Raw genomic sequence first — 20,173 nt, 5'->3', positions numbered from 1 at the left:
AGTGATGCCTCACAGGACAGGGTCTACTCCAGCCCAGTCCCCAGTGAAAGGGCCATAAACCAGCCTCTGCAGCCTGTTCCATTGCATAACTGCTCCTCCTAATTTTTTCCTGATATTTATCATAGTTTTTCCCTTTTGCAGTTCACATCCACTACCTTTTCCTGCCCCTGTTTGCTAATGGGGGTGGTTTGGTCCTCTCATTCCCTGGGACAAGTGAATTCACTGAAACTCCTCAGCAGGAAATTCAGTCCCCTTGGATGTCCAGGAACAAGGAACAGATCAAGGTGTTCAGATATGTATCTGAACCTCTTGAGTATGCAAATGCAGTTTGGAATATCTGTCCTTAAACTGCTACTGGCTGCTTTTCTGGGCAGAGCATAGATCCTGTAAGAACTAGGAGCTGTGTTAGGCTCAGAGGGAGCCTAAACATAAATCCCTTCTCTTTCCAACCACATGATGATTTTCATTGCCTTTTCCTAATGCCCCAGGTGACTTCCTCATTACCTGACGCTAAAACAGTTTCCACTATTTCCTACTTCTAATTTTGTTCACTTCTGTGAGGGGGAAAAAACAAAAAAGATGTAGTTGGGCAAAAATTCCTGATTCTTACAGTGTCACTTCAGATTTATGTTCAGACTTTGGTGGAAGTTGCACCACTTGGCCTCTTTGTTGCCTGTCTCTTCTGGCAGGAAAATGGAAACCTTTGATTTACAAACCCTTTGTCAAAACTATCTGTTTTGTTTTGGGTTTTTTTATGTTCTCCTGAGAAGAGCACTTTTCCAGAGTACGGCAGAATTGCTGGATCCTCTTTGTGTTGAACACTTTAAGTGATACTTTCACATATTTTGGCCTTTAGACTTTAAGAAGTTGTAAGGTGAGATGGGATCAGTTTGATTCCCATCTCACTGACTGCTGTAAGGTATGTCCTTCGAGCCAGACAAACCCACCAGTAAAAAGAATTACTGTACTCTCTAATGCACTTCTAAAAAGTCACAGAAAAAACCAAATGGCATCAGACAGATGTGTCTGGGAAGTGTTGACTGATAAGCTATCAAAGTGACACATTAATCACTAATTAATGCAGTTCTTACTAGCAGTTGAGTCTCATTTTTGTTTAGTTTTCTCCCTGGGAATGTCACATGCAAACATGAAATGTCTCGCATGAGTGGAATTTTGGGCTCTGGCTCGTGATCTTTGGCAATTAGTATTGCAGTGATGTTAAAAAAAAAAAAGTGTTTCTTTCCTACTGTCTGCATCATTCATTAGTTAAAATGCATGTTTCGCAAGGAGAAAGTAAAAAGTTTACCTTAATAGTATATAATTTAATATAAATAGATATAAATAGCAGTGGTACTTAACACACGTAGCTGTGATTAGGAACGTCCCCCTTTGCTCAGGCTGCACTGGGGGAAACAAGATCAGAGATTACTTTAGAGGAGAAGCAAAATTACCTAAACAGACAAGAAAAACTGGAATGGAGTGTCAAAATTACTTGCTTGATGTCACATGGCAGACCAGTGACAGAGCTGGGACTGAAATGGTGACAAATCATGGGCCTGTTTGGTCTTATTCTGGGAGACTGGGGGAAGGAAAACAATAGTGGTTTTTACTGAGCATGTTTCACACACACAGTGAAAAATACACTTAATTTATTCCTTTTTGGAAACTAATTTAAAGCAGAGTTTTAACACTGTTTTCTTTAATTTTATGACTTGAAAATATTTATAAATCTTGGTTTTTACCTTAAAATTGAGACAGTTACCCTTAAAGTGACACAAAAAGGTTTTTTTGTAGTTGAAATGTTGATGTTCCAACCTTTATCCTTCATTCAACCTCTCCATCAAGAGAAAAAGTGACAAAGTTTGAGGGAATCACTACTTTATGTAAAAAAATTACCTGCAAAAAATGCAAGAGAAAATGAACCATTGAGTTCTAGGTTAAATAAGACACCTTTTGCTTGAGCTTCAAGAACTCTATGAGATAACCAGGATCATGTCTATAAAATATTTTGGTCCTTTTTAATAAGGAAGAAAAACTATATCATGAAACTTTGTGTATTTTTAAAAATCCTGTTTGTTCAAATAGCAGCTTGAGCTACTTCTGTGCACGCTGGCAGTCCAAGTGTGCTGCAAGGCACTTGCTTTAAAAGCTGCTTAGAGGAGGATCCCTGGGACAAGAGACAAGTTTCAGGCGTGCCCTGAGGAAAATATTGGCCAGGCTTTTTCCTCATCCTCGTGGTGTCTGCCTCTAGGAGAGAGGCTGGCTGGGGAAGCAGAGGCTCCTGGAGCAGTTTCTTTCTTGCCAAGTACATGGAAGAGACCTCAGAGGCTGAGCAGGAGTTTTGGCTCTCCCTTAGGTGGAGCCCAGTGGCCACGTTCAGCTGAGCATGGGCTCAGGTGGTGCCCGTCCTGCCTGTGCAGATGAACTGGGCTGCTCAGTGTGTGTTTGTAAATGCTTGTGGCTGAAAGGGGGGCACATTCCCCTGTCCAGCTCAGAGAGGGGCTGCCCAGCCCCTCTGCCTCAAGCCAGGCCATGTTGCCCTGACAGGAGGAACTGCTTTCACCACCTGTCCTGCTCCTCCACGGAACTGGGAGGTGGAAAACTGGAATTAGTGCACAAAAAACGCCCCTTATGCTGTCCATGGACACACAGCCAGGTCTCACTGGTGTTACTGCCATGCCAAAAATCCCTGAGCCAGCCTGAGTCACCTCATGGCATGACATGAGGACTTGGAATTCATCCTGTCTTGACAGGACGAGAGGACACAACTTCAAGCTGCGCCAGGGAAGGTTCAGGTTGGACATCAGGAAGAATTTCTTCATGGGAGGGGTTGCCAAGCATCGGATCGGGCTGCCCAGGGAGGTGGTGGAGTCCCCATCCGGAGGTGCTCAAGACACGACTGGACGTGGCGCTGAGTTGACAGAGTGGTGATCGGTCCAAGGTTGGACTCGATGATCTTGGAGGTCTTTTCCAATCTTTCGGATTCTGTGATTCTCCGCGTGCGGAGCCCTGCAGACCTCCCCGCAGCCCTCGCAAGGGTCGGGCCGGGCAGGGGCAGGACCCGACCGCCCCCTCCGGGGCTGTGGCCCCGCCGGGGCCGGGCCGGTGGGCGGGGAGGCAGCGCTATAAGAGCCGGAGCGCCGGCCCCGAGCTGGTCTGTGGCCGGAGCTGCGTGTGCTGGGAGCGGGGAGGACCGTGCGGTGTCACCATGTGCGGTGAGTGACGGGCCCGCCAGACAAAGCGGGCAGAGCCCGGCGCCTCCTCTGCCGGGGTGCGGGACAAGCGCCGCTTTGTCCCTGAGCCGAGGGGCGCCGGGGCTGCGGGATCGCTCGGGACTGGCATCCCGTTTGGCGGGTGGGAAGGAGAGGGAGCGCCTGGCAGGTGAAGGTGAAGCCCCTCCGCCCGCCCCTTCTCCCAGGGAGAGGCGATGGTCGTTCAGTTCCCCCCACTCTCCCTCCTCCGTCCCCTCCGTGCCTGGCGCCTTGTGATGGGAATCGCCCTGTTCCCAAGTGCCCGGCTGCTCCGGGAGTGTCCGGGTGCGTGGATAACCTCTGCTCCTCCTGGTCCCGCTGCCTCTGAGGAACGGGCTGCTGGAGGCTCTGGGCTCTGTCTTTCCTGATCCAGGACTAGATATTAGTCGTGACTCGTTTCCCAGCTGCGGCGATAGAGAGAGTTTTGTGGTTTTCAAACAAAGACAGTGAAGGAGCCTAATTCTTAACTGATGTGCGTTTATTCACCTTCCTTTAATGAAGATGAGATGGTGAAGATAATTCCTACGTCATGTATACAGTTGCTTAGATACACTTTGAATCAGATTAAAATCAAAGTGTGGGTTCAGAAGCTGGTAATGCAATTGTATTTAGCTACGGAGGAAACTTCAGTGAAACTTTGCCTATCCCGTCACTGACATCACTCAGGTCTGGAAGGATACTTGTCTTGAAAGCAGAAAAATTTGCACTTGTACTTAGTCGTCATGAACAAAACCTCTTTTGTGAGATGCAGACTGAAAGTGAGTTGAGTTACTGCTCCCAAAATTGTGCTTTCCGAGTTAGATATCTTTTCCCTGCCTCCACATCCTCTTTGATTGTAACCTCAGAAAGAGCAAGGAGCTCAGCAATCCTCTTTCTCTGGAATGGAAACACGAGGTGATATTGTGTGAGCTCCTATTGTTTGAGCTCCTAAGTGACAGATCGCTATCAGTGAGACAAACTCTGGTGTCTTCTAAACAAAACCCCTTCAGGTGAGAGACGTGGCTCAGTGCCTAAGCCACCCAAAGGTACTGATGGCAAGCACTAAGCAGTGAGACATGTAGTGGTAATGTAAAAAAAAAATTGCAAATCTGGACTGTATGATGATTGGGAAATGAGGGTGTTAACAGGGTTTAAAGGAGTTTGGTAAAACGTCTGACTTGGGGTGGAGTAACTGAGTCAGTATGAAATGGCAAACAGCAGCAATCCATGAAGTGCAGTGAGAGTAGTGCTAGGGTTTTTTTCCTATCAACTTTTAGAGACCATTTGTGTGACATTTGTTCTCATGAAAAACGTCCCCCAGCTTGCTATGCTGATCTGCTGTAGGAAGTGCAGGAGCTCTTGAGATTGTAACCAGTAGTTTCTAAATTACTGTTTTTGTTGTTTTTAGTTTTGCATATCTTTCTTGGTTTAAGTGCTGATAATGCATTCTACTGTGTTTTGTCTGACTTCAGGTAGCACATGAAGATTTATATACACTGCTTTATGTTTTGAACATATGTAGGTCATAAATTAAGCTATAAACATGCTCTTAAGAAAACAAAATTGAGATGTTATCACACTCATATGTAAGCAGACAGTATAGCAAAATAATGCAGGGTTTAAAAAACAGTTAAGATGCTCTTAAACTGATGATCTACCTATTTTATATCAAATTTATTTTCATCAGGATGTGAAGTTCAGACTGAGACTTTCTCAAAGCTAAGTTTCTGGCACCAACACTGTGCTTACCCCAATAGAGGCATAATTTTATTTTTTTAAAAAAATAAATAATTTTGTTCCAACTTCAATCATAGGCTGCCCCCTTCTTGATTTTGGTGAAGTCTTGCTACCGCAGGAGTTCTTGTGGAATTTTCCCACAAAAAAAAAACCAAACCAACAACTTTTCCTCCTCTTGATGCTCTACTTGCAATCCTGAAAGGGGAAATATACAGGGAGAGTCTGGCTTTCAGTGTTTGCATCTGATTGAAGCTGGTTTTAGTGATGTTTTAACAACCTTCTGTTGCTGCTTTTAGTTTCATTCTAAAGGTAAGCCATACATGATCGACCTAGTTCATGCTTCTGTGCAAACTCTGCAAGTACAGAAAGTTATGAACTAGATTTGCTCAGATCAAGAGAAAAATGCCCTAGTAAAACACTTTTTAGATGCTTTCATTGGATTTTATGTTTATATGTACTTGAGTGTCCTCAGGGGGGAGCAAGCTCAGGAAATGGGATCTAATACCTTGGGGAGGTCATTAAAAAGTAACTTGCTGGCATCACAAAACTCTTATCACGAGTATGATTCAACTAGGATTCAGTCATACTGGTGTGCTTCCAGAAGGAATGAAGCTACAAGAAGTCTTTATCAGAAGTTGTTTCTAAATAAGTTGAGTAATGTGCTTTGAATCCGGCCAAAATAATGACTGAGGAGGGAAGAAATATGCAAGTGGATAAATCACAAAACAGAAACGTACTAGAGAAACAGTGAGATTGATTTCCTTTAACTGGAAGAGTTTATAATATATTCCTTGAAGTCAGGCTGCAGCTATTGTTTTCATTGTAAATGGCCTCTGGTGACTTCTGCATCTTCCAATTCACGTGTGTGGAAGTGCAGCTACAATTCCCTGGAAACAAGGATCTTTTCAACAATCTCAGCACACTGGTAGCATTGTAAGGACTATCCCAAAGGAAGGTTCTTCCTGGAGCTCTCTGTAGTCAAGGAGGCCACATGGAACATACAAGGCTGATGAGTCTTAAATTCATTGTGAAATCTGGCCTAGAAAGTAGAGTTGGATCTGAAGTGAGGTGTGTGGCAATTTTTTGGAATGATGTTGAGAAATTTGTATTTGAAGGAATTGGAGAATACTGCTCTTGAGGTTCGTGGTCAGTGCCAGAGAACAGCAAATATCTGTCCGGGAAAATTATCAACAGGCTCTCAGTCTAAAGTGACTGTATGACCAGAGGCATTATTTTTCAAAGCATCCATGAAGAGCAGTACTTAGCTATTGAAATTCCCAAATACCTCCTTAAATGCAACTGTTGTCTTAATATCTCTGTTCACATTGTGTGCTCTAGAAATAATTAGGCTCAACTCCTCATAAATCTCACTTCTAAAGCAGAAAAGCGTTTTCCACGCTCTAATCTTTCCAAAATAAATTCAGAGGCAAATGTAATAGTCTCTTAGTCTCACTGTCAAATCAACAGTATTAACAGCTTATAAACCAGTGGAGTAACCAACTTCACAACAATATTTATAAGGGAGATTTATTGGTGTATCATTATAACAGCTTCTTCACTACAGCCATTTACAGTTCAAAAGCCTTAATTGAACGGGAAGAGGGTGTTAAATTTCAAACAAAGGCTTTCCCTATCTAAAACACTTGTCTGAACTGCTTATCTGTTGAATTCTTGAAGTCTGTTTTTTTTTTCTAACTGTAGTCTCCGGTCCTGACTTGTTGCTTGAAGAAACTATTGAAATAGTTGTTTCTGTTTCATTGGGGTACAGATTTGCCAAACTTAGTAAAAGAGTCTAATGTATCCTTATAAATATCAGAGTCCCAGGAAGAGCAGTAGGCAGAGAAAAGGAATGGTCGTGTTTTCCTTTGCAGGTGACCCTTTATTATACCTTTTCTAAATCTAAAACAACATCCACAAAATCCTTCTAATAAAAAAAAGCTTGTGTACTTTTGCCTTCCAAAAAAAAAAAAAAAAAAAAAAAAGAATTAGGGTGGGGAAACTAAAAAGGCCTCTTCTTGTTCCATGACTGCTCTATTCAAGAGAAGAGGGATCAGACTTTCAGACTCTTCCAGGCTCTGTTTGCCAAGTAGGCAAGGAGAGAGTTCATGTCTTTCCCTGTGATGCCTCTGTAAGACCTGACCTGAGTAGCACGGGGCAAGCACAGGGATCTTGTGTCTCGCAGTTTGGTTTGGCAGCACCATTGTGTTGAGGCAGCGCAAAGGGCGAGTGCTTGTTTTTTGGGTGACCCCGTTTTGTACCTTCTGTTTCTTTCCTTTGTTGTCCTATCCTATTGACTTCTGCCCTTCCTTCATGTTTTCTTCCCTATTCTCTTCCTGCTGAAGTGCCTGTTGTATGGAGGATTAAGCTGGAGCCTTTCAGAAATGGATGTTGTGCGTAGTACCTACCCATGGGTATTTAAGGCCATGACTTGGATTACAAAAGTCTCCTTGTGTTAGTCCTGGTGAATATATTCCTTCTTTGAATGTCTGGATATGAAATAGATCACAATGTTCCCATTTTCAGCTGTGGTTTTCGTGAAGAGTAGAATTTTTTTAACCTCTCCTCACCGTTTAACTCTTGGTGGGTAACATGAGGAAAGGGAAGCTGGCCAGGAAAGTGTATGTTTTGTGTGGTGAAAATGAGGGTCCCGAGTCCTTTATTGTATTTGAACTCTTTCCATTCAAAAACGCATTAGGAGGAATTGTACTAAGTGGTAGGTTGGGTGCCTCCAGGGCTTCTCCTTGATAGTAGTTTTAAAGGGTTTTAAATTGAGTCTGAAGGCATGCAAATTCTAAAAAAATCTTTGCTTTTTTTTTTTTTTTCCCCTCCTTCCCCTTTTCTCTTTAAACAGGAATTTTTGCTTATCTGAACTACAGAGTGCCTCGTACTCGGAAGGAAATATATGAAACCCTGATAAAAGGATTACAGAGACTGGAATACAGAGGATATGACTCTGCAGGTATGTAAACCAACTCAAAAAATTAATTTTTAGCAACTAGGAGCTCATTGCATGATTTTTTTGGGTACTTTCAATGTCTGGCACGTTGGATTTTTTTCTTTATTCCACAGATTACCAGATCGAAACTAATTATCTTGATTCTTGGAGTACTTCAGCTTTCCTCAGGACTTTAAATGGGGTGTTTAGCTCTGTAATTAGATGGTTGAGGTTTAGTACACATGAGCAGAACAAACAGGGTATGAGGAAGAAGATCTCTGTACGGGGCCATATAGTTTGTGCCTCGGCCTTTTCTGTGCATGTGAGTCCCAGTGAAAGGATGGGGAAGATTAAACTTGTATTTAAGTTTGAGATGGTTCATTTCATCAGGCAAAATATTTCAGACTGTCCTTAAGCAAAATTTGAGATGGCTCATGTATGTTTTGATCTATGCAGTGGATATAGGCTTCATGTACTTTCATTTGAACATACACAAGTCTTGCAACAGACTTCAAATATATCCCTTTCAAGGATAATTTAAAAAGTATTGCTTCAGTGGTGTGTACTTGTCTGTATTTTTTCAGTCTTTTCTTCATCCAGTGTATTTAACGTTTTAAATAACACTTGTGACTGTGTCCTATATTGCAGGAGTGGCAATTGATGGAAATAATAATGAAGATAAAGAAAGATTCATCAAACTAGTTAAGAAAAGAGGAAAAGTAAAGGCCCTGGAAGAAGAGTTGTACAGTAAGTGTCTTAAAAATGACCCCTTTACTTTGGCCTCCCAGTCAGATATAATCTGCATCTCAGCAGAAAGCCAGACCGTAAAATTGCAGTTATGATTTTGTATCAGAAATAACTGCATTGTGAAATCCAATATCAGTTAAACTGTTTGTGCCCCTCAAACCTGCACTTTAAAAGCAAACTGATATTTAGATACAGCACTGTGAAATTATCAGTCTACTCTCCCCTCTTTTGGTTGCTTCTTTGTTCAAAACCTGGGCTCCTTTGGTGCTTTACTCATGTGACTTCTGTGCTGGAGGGCTGAAATGCTGAAACATGCACTGTGACAGAATTTACGACCATTTAAGCAGCTGGCTGTCATCACAATCTGCTTTATGCAGTGCTTCCATCTGTGAAGAACTGAAGCTGTGTTTTAATACGTTTACACTATAATTTGTAGTAATGGGGTCTGTTAGCCTGGCTGTTGGTATGGGCTGAAAATGCCCCAGTCTTGGCAAACAAAGTTTTAATCACAGTAGCTTGAACTTTCTGATGTGTAATGTTGAGAAAGCAAATGGTTTAAAAAAAAAGCCAGAAGATAACTTTTAGATTTTTGCTTGTAGGAATTCTCTTTGTTTTACTCTGTGTGTGAGAGACAGAGAGAGAGAGAGAAGCAGCATTAAATATTCAGTAAACTGAATTTCTCGTTTATAGAACAAGATGACTTGGATTCAAAAACAGATTTTGAAACACATTTCGGAATTGCTCATACTCGCTGGGCAACCCATGGTGTACCAAGTGCAATAAACAGTCACCCCCAGAGATCAGATAAAAGGAATGGTACGTAATCTCTGCAGCACTTGAACTGTATGAATCTGAAATGATTCAATCCACATAGCACATATGTTATTACTAATGTTATGATATCTATTTTTTATACTGGGGTTGAGCTGTTGCCATTCTGGACACTTTCACAATAAAATATTCTCTTCTCAGGCTAAAGTAACACTGTAAAAAATTAATGAAATCTGTTTTCTGAAAATTGCAAGTTAGTCAAAGTACAACATTCTCTTTATGAAAGGTAAGATTGAAAATGTGAAGTGGTTAATATTGCCTGGCCCAGAAAAGAGAGATTTCATATAATTTTTTACTTGAGATGGCTTGATTCTCTTCTAATAGGTGTAGTTTAGAACTGCCTTCATGATTTGGAACTGCCTTCATATGTGGTCAGAATTTGTAAGGTTCTGCTTTTGTTCTCCATGTTGTGATAAACTGTAGGTTTGAAAGCTAGAAGAGGTAGTTTTGAGTGTACTCTTAAGGGCTTTCTTGTTCCCTTTAATTTTGTGTTCTGAGTTAAATATCTTAATTATTCACTGCTGATGAATGTGTGTATTCTTCCTTTTAGAATTCGTTGTTATCCATAATGGAATCATCACAAATTATAAGGACCTGAGAAAATTTCTGGTGAGTCTGTGCCAACTTGGTTCTAAAACTAGAAAGTAAATGCTCCACCAACTACTGTCAGATCTTTCATGACTTTGGTGGAATCTGAGTTCAAGTTTCTTAATATAATTTATAAAATATTAGTGCGAAGAAGTGTGCCTAATAAAAATACTCAGTAGCTAGTGAAGTGCAATATGTTCTTGTAATCCTAAATGTGAAGTATTTATGAGTAGAGTAGCAGATTGTGCCCTCAGACTCTTTGAGAGGGTGTGTGGAGTGGGCTCCCTCCTGTCTCTTTGTTTCTTGACAGATGCTAAACAAGTCTTACTGCATGTCTTATTATGTTATTTCCCAAAAAGACTTATTCTATGACAGGATAAGTCTTTATATTTTGTCTACAGTGATTTCTATCCACTAGTCCAATGTAGTGCTCTGCCTGTGCAGTTTCTAGTGAGAGGCAGCTGAGAGACTCTTCAGTGCTTCTTGTCTGAGGATGAACAAGCTTTTTACTCTTCTATATATTTCAGGAGAGCAAAGGCTACGAATTTGAATCTGAAACAGATACAGAAACAATCCCCAAACTGATCAAATACATGTATGACAACAGAGAGAGTGAGGACACCAGTTTTTCAGCCTTGGTAGAAAGAGTTATTCAACAGTTGGTAAGTGGGATGTTGCTTTTTTCCTGTACCACTTTACAAGCTACTTGTGGGGTTCCTGCAAATTCTGCATTTATGCATTTAGAACCTCTGCAGGAATTCTTAGAAGGTGCTGCAAATAACACTTCTAGGTCTCTAAACAATGCTTAATAGACCAAGAAATGAGATTAAAATTTTGGAGACTTCAAAGGCTTTTCAATGTTAAATCTTTAAATTGTAGCAGCGGTAGGTTTGGTTTGCTGAGTTTTTTTGTTGTCTGTTTTTGTTTTTTTTTTAAGCAAGAGATTATCGCCGTTTTTTAGTGAAGAAATTAAATTAAAAAAAAAATTAATAGGAGCCTCTGGGGGTTGAAATCTTTCATAAAGGGCAGTGTGTTCTTAAAGGCTATTCTGATCATGTTAAAACACTGCTGTGATTCAAGTTTGGCCAATGCCTTGGCTCCCCTATTTGGAACTAGATCTGACAAACTGTACTGATTTCCAGACTGTGAAGTGGGAGTCTACTGTTACTCAGTATGTGAATGCTTGAAAACTTTGATAGCTGCATTGCAAACTTGGAGAAAGCTGGCTTTGTTTCCTCCCCCAGTCCCTGGGCAGATGTTTTCCCTCCCCTTCCTGCAGTTTCTTACACTCTTTTCACCTCCCCTGTCTCCTCTTTAAAGCAGCTCTGTAGGATTCCTTGGAGCAGGGCTGGAATACACACGGAGTGAAGGCCTGGGTGGGTCAGGAGGGAATAGTGGTGAAGCCACATAGCTGAGGGGAAGGGTGGCTTCACCTGGCCACAGAACAAGGGCAGAACAGCCTGACTGGAGCCCTTCCATGAGAGGAGGGAATGTCACCATCTCTCGTCTGCTTGCAAAGTGTGGGGGCCTTTGCTCCTGCTTTTGGAATACTCCTCCAGTTTGCCAGCTGTGTTAGTACTACAGAGATGTTTCTGGCTTTTGTTCTTGTGTTCTGGATTTTTTTTTTGGTGTGCGTTTTGTTTCTGAAATCCATTAACTAGAATTTGCTGCTTAAACTGGGAATAGTAACTCCACAGTTTTAGCTGAAAATGCATGATAATGCACTACATGCACATTCTTATTGAAAGTCTTACTAAAAGTAAATGTCTAACAGTCTTCATGTTGATTATGAGTAACACCTCTGACATTTTCATAACCCTAGAAGTTGCTGTTTTTATTTTTAAAGAGAGGCTAAGTGCTCACTTCCTGATCTTTCTGCTGTTGCACTGCTAATGTCCATGTTGGCTTGTTCTGCTCCATGGCCAATTCCTTTAAAGGTGCAGTCTGCCCTCCAGGAAGAGATTCCTGATAGCAGTAAAGAGTGTTCCTTCAGAGCCTCTTCAGGGAGAGGGGCCCCAGTTTAATGGGATGCAACTAATTGAGATAAGCTGCTGAGGATGTCTTCTTTTTTTCTTTTGTTTTCTTGGTTTCCAGGAAGGTGCTTTTGCATTGGTTTTCAAGAGTATCCATTACCCAGGTGAAGCTGTTGCTACCAGGTTAGTAAAAGTCCAATTTTATACATAATTCATGCTGTAGGTTAAAAAAGGCTAACACCTCTTAAAGATACTAGAATATTGATGTGTAAAGTGCTTAATTAACCAAAAGTCAGTGAGTCAATAAAGAAACTCAGCGTATCTTCTGTTTGTGAAGTTGTATTAAGAGTGTGCTGGCATTTGTCCTATATCAAAAAAGGGACAGAAAGGATATTGTTCAATTTTACTTCACATGGAGTAAAGACTGAGATAGGTATATTCAGGTTGGTTAAAAGGCCATCAGAGTAATAGGTTACACAAATAGTGTTCTATAGTTGTCATAGCACTTATGATTTCTCTTTAAGTTCTACTTTTATTTATGACTTGGAAAACAACTTTCAGGAAATGCAAGGATATTAAAATAGCAAATGAAGTAGCAGTGGGAAATAAAGCCTGTTTTATACTATAACCCAAAAGCCCATTGCTTCTGTGGTCTAAAATAGGACTGCATTAAAACTGTGGAACAGCCAGCTGTACCATCACTCTAGCTGGAGAACATCTTCTGAAATGAACTATTCTATATGTGGTTCAGGTTTGGGTTTTTAGGACTGAGGGTATTTAGAGAAGCTAGTCTTGTACTCTGAGGTGATGGTGGAGGGTGACTTGTCCTTTTATTCCTGTGATTTTTTTTTTTTTAACAGTCTTCAGTGTGGCATGTGACCCATATAATTAAAAAATTATCTTCATACTCTACAGTTTCAGAGGTGCAGTAATGATTTGGCAAATCTTACAGAAGCAAGCCAAGCTGATTTAACTCCTGCCATGTAATGGCTTTAGGATCATGGTTGAGGAGGGTCTTTCTACTTAGGAAGCTAGATAGGATACTGTCTTTCAACTTCACAGATGTCCTTTGACTTATTTGTGTGCACGTTTCTCTTCATGAACTTGCTTGTTTTCCGTTTTGTAGGAGGGGGAGTCCTTTGCTCATTGGGGTAAGGAGCAAGTACAAGCTTTCAACTGAACAGATTCCTGTTTTGTATAGAACATGTAAGTTGATTATTTTTAAGAACTAAAATTACTGTTATTTTATAATTAGAAATCGGGTTAATTGGTCTTTGTACTGTAAAAGTACCAGCTGATGCCCCAAATAGCTTCTTATCTATTATATTTTTATACTACTGAATGTGCAGTTCATGTAAAAGACCCATCCCCCAAAATACTTGTGTTACTGTGGTATCCTGAACCTGTATAATCTGTAATCTCTGACTTGAACAGAACTGGTCTTGCATTTAAAATATCTGGTTTCTTTAATAGGCAACATTGAGAATGTGAAGAACATCTGCAATTCCCGAGTGAAAAGACTGGACAGCTCAACCTGCCTTCATGCTGTTGGGGATAAGGCAGTAGAATTCTTCTTTGCTTCAGATGCAAGGTAGTAGAAGTATTTAAACTTTTCTGAAAATACTGGTTCTTGTTTAGAAGTGAGATAGTTCTGGAAATCTTATGCTGTCTTGCTGCTGTACAATTGCTTTCTGATAGAATAGCTTTTAATTCAGGTAACTTCATAAAGCCCCCAGGCTCAGGTACTTGAAAAATGTGAAGGTTTGTCACCAGCATCTGAGCTTCAAACAAGTGCAGCCAGCTGCTGACCTCTATGTGAAAGACATCCAGTGCAGGAAAGTAATTTGGGTAGAAATGGACAATATCAGCTAAATATTTGGGCAGACTGTAGGTTAGTCTGGGTTGTGGTGTCAGAAGAGGAAATAGTGGTGTGGTTCCAAGCTTGGCAGATACCTGGACATCAGGTGCACATTTATATCAGAAACGAGATTGGGACCTTAGCGGGATCCCTCAGGGACAGGGGGAGGCAAGACCAGATCAGCAGGAACTGATGCAGTGGTTCCTGAGCCGCCTCCTCTGGGTTGCTGTGAGAGTGCAGGAGGAGCAGCAGATGGAGCCATTGCCTTTGAGATGACTCTGTTTTTGCCCAAAAGGAAGAGACAGAAGCGCGGCTGGAAGTGCTGCTGTGACATATTTAATTGCTTTACTATTACAAGCTCTGATGTGTCAGGTTTTGTTTTGTTTCTGTTTTTTTTCTGCAGTGCTATCATTGAGCACACCAACAGAGTGATTTTCCTAGAAGATGATGACATTGCAGCAGTAACTGATGGGAAGCTCTCAATTCACCGTCTGGAGCGTTCGGCCAGTGATGATCCTTCCCGGGCCATCCAAACCTTGCAGATGGAATTGCAGCAAATCATGAAGGGTGGGTTGAAACATCTGTAAATGAATATCATAAAAGATGGATGGTTACTGTTTGTGAAGTAGATAAGGCAGAAAACTCTTGATTTGTTGTGAAAATTATATTTAGGTTATTTCTACTGGGAGCTGACAATTCCAAATTTTAAGATTGAGAGACGATGGGCAGTCTGGCACTCTATCCATTTTAGTCTTGGAAAAGTCAAAGATGCTTCTATTCAGTTCAGTATTTAGTGAAAATGTATCTAATGTTAACATGTTGTAATTGTTGGCAGAGTTTGATTGTAAACTAAGAATTTATGCAGAACACAAAAGTTTCTTTAAAAACTAATTTAGTTCCCTTGTCAGTGTTGGGAAATGAAACCAACCAACCAGAGTGAATTACCAATCCTCCCTTTCTTCTTGCCTATTCCTGAGGTTTTGTTTAAGCTGATACAGTCAAATTATCTTGCTACGACAGGTTGTCTTAAAAGTTCTCTTTGTATCTGGAATAGGCTTAAAATAACAAACCTAAGCATTACCATGTCATGCTTTTGTAAACAGGTAACTTCAGTGCCTTCATGCAGAAGGAAATCTTTGAGCAGCCAGAATCAGTTGTCAACACGATGAGAGGAAGGGTGAATTTCGAGAGCAGCACAGGTAACTCAGAGCAGGTGTTCAGGCTGCATTGGGCTTGAAAACTGTAAATATACCAATCAGAAAATAAAATGCACCATTGATATATGCATATTTATTTGTCTTCAGTTTTGCTGGGGGGGCTGAAGGATCATTTGAAGGAAATCAGAAGGTGCCGAAGACTGATCATTATTGGCTGTGGGACCAGTTACCACGCTGCAGTAGCTGTATGTTCAGCCTTGGCTCAAATGCACACGTAACTCTTAATTGCTGGGGTTTTAGACAACAGCTCTTCATCTGCTTTTTCTTCTATCTCAAACTTTGTATTTCATTGAGGGGTCTCACCCTTTTATTTAGTTTTCCTTTGTGCCATGTTCTTTATTAATGCTCCAATGCCCATTAACCTACCATGCTAGAAGCTGACTTTTTTCACCTTGGTTTTTAAAGCTCTGCTGAGCTGTTATTATCAGTTTTTCTCATAAGAATCCATTTAGATTATCTCTGACTCATAAGATGCCCAGACATTAATGGGTGGCAATAGTAACAAATATTGTGTTGCTGCTTGAATACAGACTCGACAAGTATTGGAAGAATTAACTGAATTACCAGTGATGGTGGAACTTGCCAGTGACTTCCTGGATAGAAACACCCCTGTATTCAGGGATGATGTGTGCTTTTTCATAAGCCAGTCAGGTGAGCTGCATTTACTGTTGAGTGTGTGCTGTAAGATTGCTTTCCATCGCATTTTGCGCTGTGTGGGCGTGAATACAGTTATGTAGAATTTTATGCTTTTCAGGAATCATTACTATCCTCTGCCAACCTGAAGTCAAGATGCAAATGTTTTCCAGGTGAAACTGCAGATACACTTATGGCCTTGAGGTATTGCAAAGAACATCGTGCTCTGACAGTTGGCATCACAAACACAGTTGGAAGCTCAATATCCAGGGAGACTGACTGTGGGGTACATATCAATGCAGGACCTGAGATAGGTGTGGCAAGCACAAAGGTAATTGCTGTTCAGTGTCTGACTTTCATGCTTCAGCCCTGTGGAATCCAATTAAAATTTTAATTGTAGCACTTCAAACTGAGATCATATTAACTCTCTGCAGACTTAGCTGTTAAATGTTTTGTTTTGTCTGCAGGCTTATACCAGCCAGTTCGTGTCTCTTGTAATGTTTGGCCTAATGATGTCTGAAGACAGAATTTCCTTGCAGAAAAGGAGACAGGAGATCATTAGTGGACTAAAATCATTGCCAGGTATATTGATATTTTGGGTTTGAGGAGGCATAGGGGATGTTGGCAATATAAAATACTCCTCAGGGATTTTTCTTTCTCATTTAAGTTTCACTCTCCCCCACCTACTGAAAGGGAGACAATATGAGAAAAATGCACTACTCATTTCTGCACCATTTGCCAGTTTTACAAGCACCCTTCCAAGAAACTTGGCAGGAAGATTGGAATTTTCATGGGCTGGGTTTTCTAATTACAATAAAGTAGTTTTGCATGAGAAATACTATTTGATCTCCTAAATTGACAGTTTGAGTTTTTTAAAGCCTTCCACTTTAAATCAGGATAGATAAAAGGAAACTAATTCAAGGTGACTTTAAAACGAATGTTCACAACTTCCTTTAAAAATTCAAACGGGATGCATGAGCACTGCTTAAACCAATAGTAGCTTTAAATTTATTACTGTAAATAAGGCTGGAGAAAATATCCTTAAACTGCACTCAAAGTTACTAAGTTAGTGGTTGAATTCTATTAAGTGTATTTGTTCTATTAGATAATTAGAGCACGCTACTACAAGCAAACTATTTTTTCCAGTTAAAAAAAATTTAATATTTTTTTTCTGTGCCTCAATAGAGATGATTAAAGAAGTCTTGTCCTTGGATGAGAAGATACACGATTTGGCTCTTGAACTGTACAAACAAAGATCGTTGCTGGTTATGGGTCGTGGGTATAATTACGCCACTTGTCTGGAAGGAGCTTTGGTAGGAACTTCTCAGTATTGTAGAATGTTATTTAAAATGAGATTTTGTGGCTTCTGCAACATAGATTATTTCTAATATTTCATTACAACTTAATTCTGCTGCAGTAAAGCTGTTATCTATAACTAGGAGCATTTAATTGAACACATACATAAGGTGAACCTGGATACAATATCAGTTTCTTGTTTCTTTCACGTAATAAATGCAGCGTTTAATGGGTCTATTTAAAAACCAGAAACCTAACAGTTTACACTACTGACCCGTTTGAAAATAACATCAGAAAAACCCAATGTGCTGGTGTTGAGAAGAGGTGCTTGTGAAGGAAACTCATGAATTATGTTATGAGCATTCTGGTGGATGGACACATACCCATCTCTCAGAGGAGTTTGAAGTGTTAAGGGTAGACTGCATCAGCCAAGGTTGTGCTGGGGGCTTGGTTCTTAAAGTTCCTGTTGATTATTCCAGCTCTTTATCTGCAAATGCATGTGCCTGGGCAAGCTCTGCTTCCACCCACAGCCTGCTGGAAATCCCAGCAGACAGTCCATGTGTTATCACTAATAACTGATCTTTGAAAATACCAACTTGATACCACATGTCTGCATTGAAGTGGCAGAGGTACAACTTTGCTGTTTTGCTTCTTGTGGCTGCTGTTTCTCCTCTGATTTACCAGTAACTTGATGGCATTTCTTTTTTTCTTTTTTTTTTTTTCAGAAAATAAAAGAAATCACCTATATGCACTCTGAAGGGATCCTGGCTGGTGAGCTGAAACATGGGCCATTAGCCCTAATAGATAAACAAATGCCTGTTATCATGGTGATAATGAAGGATCCCTGTTTCACCAAGTGCCAGAATGCTCTGCAACAGGTCACTGCTCGGCAGGTAGGATATTTAACTACTACAGTGTCAGAGGAAAAGAGATTGTGCAAGAGATTGTATTGCTGCTGGCTCTGCCTCTAAAAAAGGATGTTCTGCTGATTTTGTTTTAATTATAAAGTTATAAATAAGGTACTACGTCTGCATTGTGGGTTGTCATTACAGGTTAAGACCAGCAGTGAAAAAGATAGCATGTGGGTCATTTATTTGTTTAGGTTTTTTTTGTTTTGAAGCAAATGGACTAATGTTAAAACTTTGCAAGGTGAAAACATTCAAGTCTCACAATACAGTGAAAGGCAAAAGTCATTAGACTGGCATTGCCTTTGTTAGATACTTGAGTGACTTCAAACATAGACAGGCATGCTGTGAACCGATATTTCAAAGCAGTTCTAGGTTGGCTCTTCACTTACCAGTGCAAAATTGTATTTTCAGGGTCGTCCAATCATTCTGTGTTCTAAAGAAGACACAGAAAGCTCAAAATTTGCCTACAAAACCATTGAGCTCCCTCATACCGTTGACTGCCTTCAAGGAATCTTGAGTGTTATTCCTCTTCAGTTGCTTTCATTCCACCTGGCTGTTCTCAGAGGATATGATGTAAGTGCTTTCTATATTTAACAGTCCACTTAGTGCAGTTTTGAACTTCCTCCTACCAGTGTAAAGTGAGAGACCCAGTTGTATGGCATATGTAGCAGAGGACTTTGATAACAGTTAGAGGAGCTTATCATGACTACGGTGGTACAGGTGGCATTTCAGTGCCAATTCTTCAGTTCTGTATTTTTTAAATTGCTACCCTTCTAAAAAATGATAAAGATCATTTGTTAATTTGATTAGTTAAGAATAGATGTGGGACTTTTTAGAGAACTAAATCTTAAAATGTGACATTGTAGCTTAACCTAAAATAGGTCAATGCTTTCTACAGCTTGGTTTGCTGATGTGTAGGTGTGTCAGTTGGATAATGATGATGGCTTTGGAGGGTACCCTGAGCAAAACAAATCTGTATTTGTTAGGAGGGTTTTGGAAGCAAGGATGAATTCAGCTGGAAGTCATTATCTGCAGATCTATAGTCTGTTGTGTGTGTTAATGTGCCTAGAATAAAGCAGAACTAATTAGGAAGTCTGAAAAAACACACTAAATGAACTGTCAAATGCAGAATGTCAGTATTACTCTGTCAATACTGAAAGTCTGTCTCTTCGTTCTAGGTGGACTTTCCAAGAAATTTGGCCAAATCTGTTACTGTAGAATAACAGCCAAGAACAGCTGATGTTTTTGTCACCAGACCTCTGAGTTATACTTGTAGAAATGTATTGTTCTCAACTGATAGGTACATGTTTTTTCTAAAGAGAATGACAGTGCTGACTGGAAAGTGTCAAAAGGATTTACCTTGCAGCTTAAAAAGCTTTTGATGTGCCTTGTACCCAAGTGCTTTTGCTCACAGCAAATATTCCTCTAAGTCCTGGAATTGCCAAAGAAGATAAAAATTGTTTACACATGGTATACTGAATGAACTTTTCTACTGTGCAATATATATATATGTACAGCTCTCTCCAGAGTAACTGTGAACATTTTTTTAGCCTACACTACTTAACTAGTTTTAAAGATATAGTATTTATAACTACAATTGTATAGCTTTTTTTTTAAGTTATTTTTTTAGTACATTGCTTATCTGTAACATTGTTAATGCTCAGAATGTAAATACTGAGCATGTTGACACTTATGTACAGTTGTTGGGGATTTCTCTTCTTCAGCCTCAAACTGGAAATTTGTTGTCCCTCTTCCTCCCCACCTTTCTCTCCTCCCCTTTACATCTGTGTTTCATATTTAACCAGTCATTTGCAAAGTTATTCTGTGGCTGTAAATTCCCAGCTATGTTCTAAGTTTCTGCTTCTTCCAACTAATTTGAACATCTAGAACATCATTTGTTTTCTATGCCACCCTAGCTCTTATTTGCATAACATGTACGGTGCAACAGAATAAGGGAACTGGATGTCTTTCAAGTGATATTTTTGTTTGAAGAGGGTACAATGAAATTACAATGCTATTAAAAGATGATATAATTCTTCTTGTTTTGTGGCTTGGGTTTTTTTTTGTGTGTGTGTTTTTGCTTAATTGGTTTTTGTTTGGTTTGGGTTTTTTGAACTTGATGACTCCACATCTCAGATCTGAGATGTTTTCCAGACGTGTACTGACACAGCAGTGTCATCCCTGTAGGTTCTACTGTTGTTCACACCAGCTGTTGATTAA

The 20,173-nt window shown here is 40.3% G+C and overlaps 1 protein-coding gene and 1 long non-coding RNA gene across 2 annotated transcripts; one reads left to right on the top strand and one right to left on the bottom strand.

Moving 5' to 3' along the window:
* The first annotated feature begins 9,854 nt into the window (after positions 1-9,854).
* Positions 9,855-19,958, top strand: GFPT2 (glutamine-fructose-6-phosphate transaminase 2). The gene is made up of 15 exons (XM_027724087.2): positions 9,855-10,089; positions 10,596-10,730; positions 12,163-12,224; positions 13,168-13,247; positions 13,515-13,632; positions 14,303-14,466; positions 15,003-15,098; positions 15,204-15,301; positions 15,647-15,767; positions 15,923-16,080; positions 16,217-16,331; positions 16,935-17,062; positions 17,771-17,938; positions 18,365-18,526; positions 19,132-19,958. Exons 1-15 carry the CDS (start codon positions 10,009-10,011, stop codon positions 19,174-19,176), a joined length of 1,731 nt encoding a protein of 576 aa, XP_027579888.2. The 5' UTR covers positions 9,855-10,008; the 3' UTR covers positions 19,177-19,958.
* LOC120323458 lies at positions 14,214-18,429 on the bottom strand. The gene is made up of 3 exons (XR_005563926.1): positions 18,343-18,429; positions 14,981-15,139; positions 14,214-14,480 (listed from the first exon to the last, which is right to left on the bottom strand). It is a non-coding gene; the product is annotated as an uncharacterized LOC120323458 (long non-coding RNA).
* Positions 19,959-20,173: the final 215 nt, after the last annotated feature.

The sequence above is a fragment of the Pipra filicauda genome, unplaced genomic scaffold, assembly GCF_003945595.2.
Source record: "Pipra filicauda isolate LSUMZ 115617 unplaced genomic scaffold, ASM394559v2 scaffold267_size1258537_pilon, whole genome shotgun sequence".
Classification (NCBI taxonomy): Eukaryota; Metazoa; Chordata; class Aves; order Passeriformes; family Pipridae; genus Pipra; species Pipra filicauda.
This window is presented reverse-complemented; position numbering and strand designations above follow the sequence as displayed.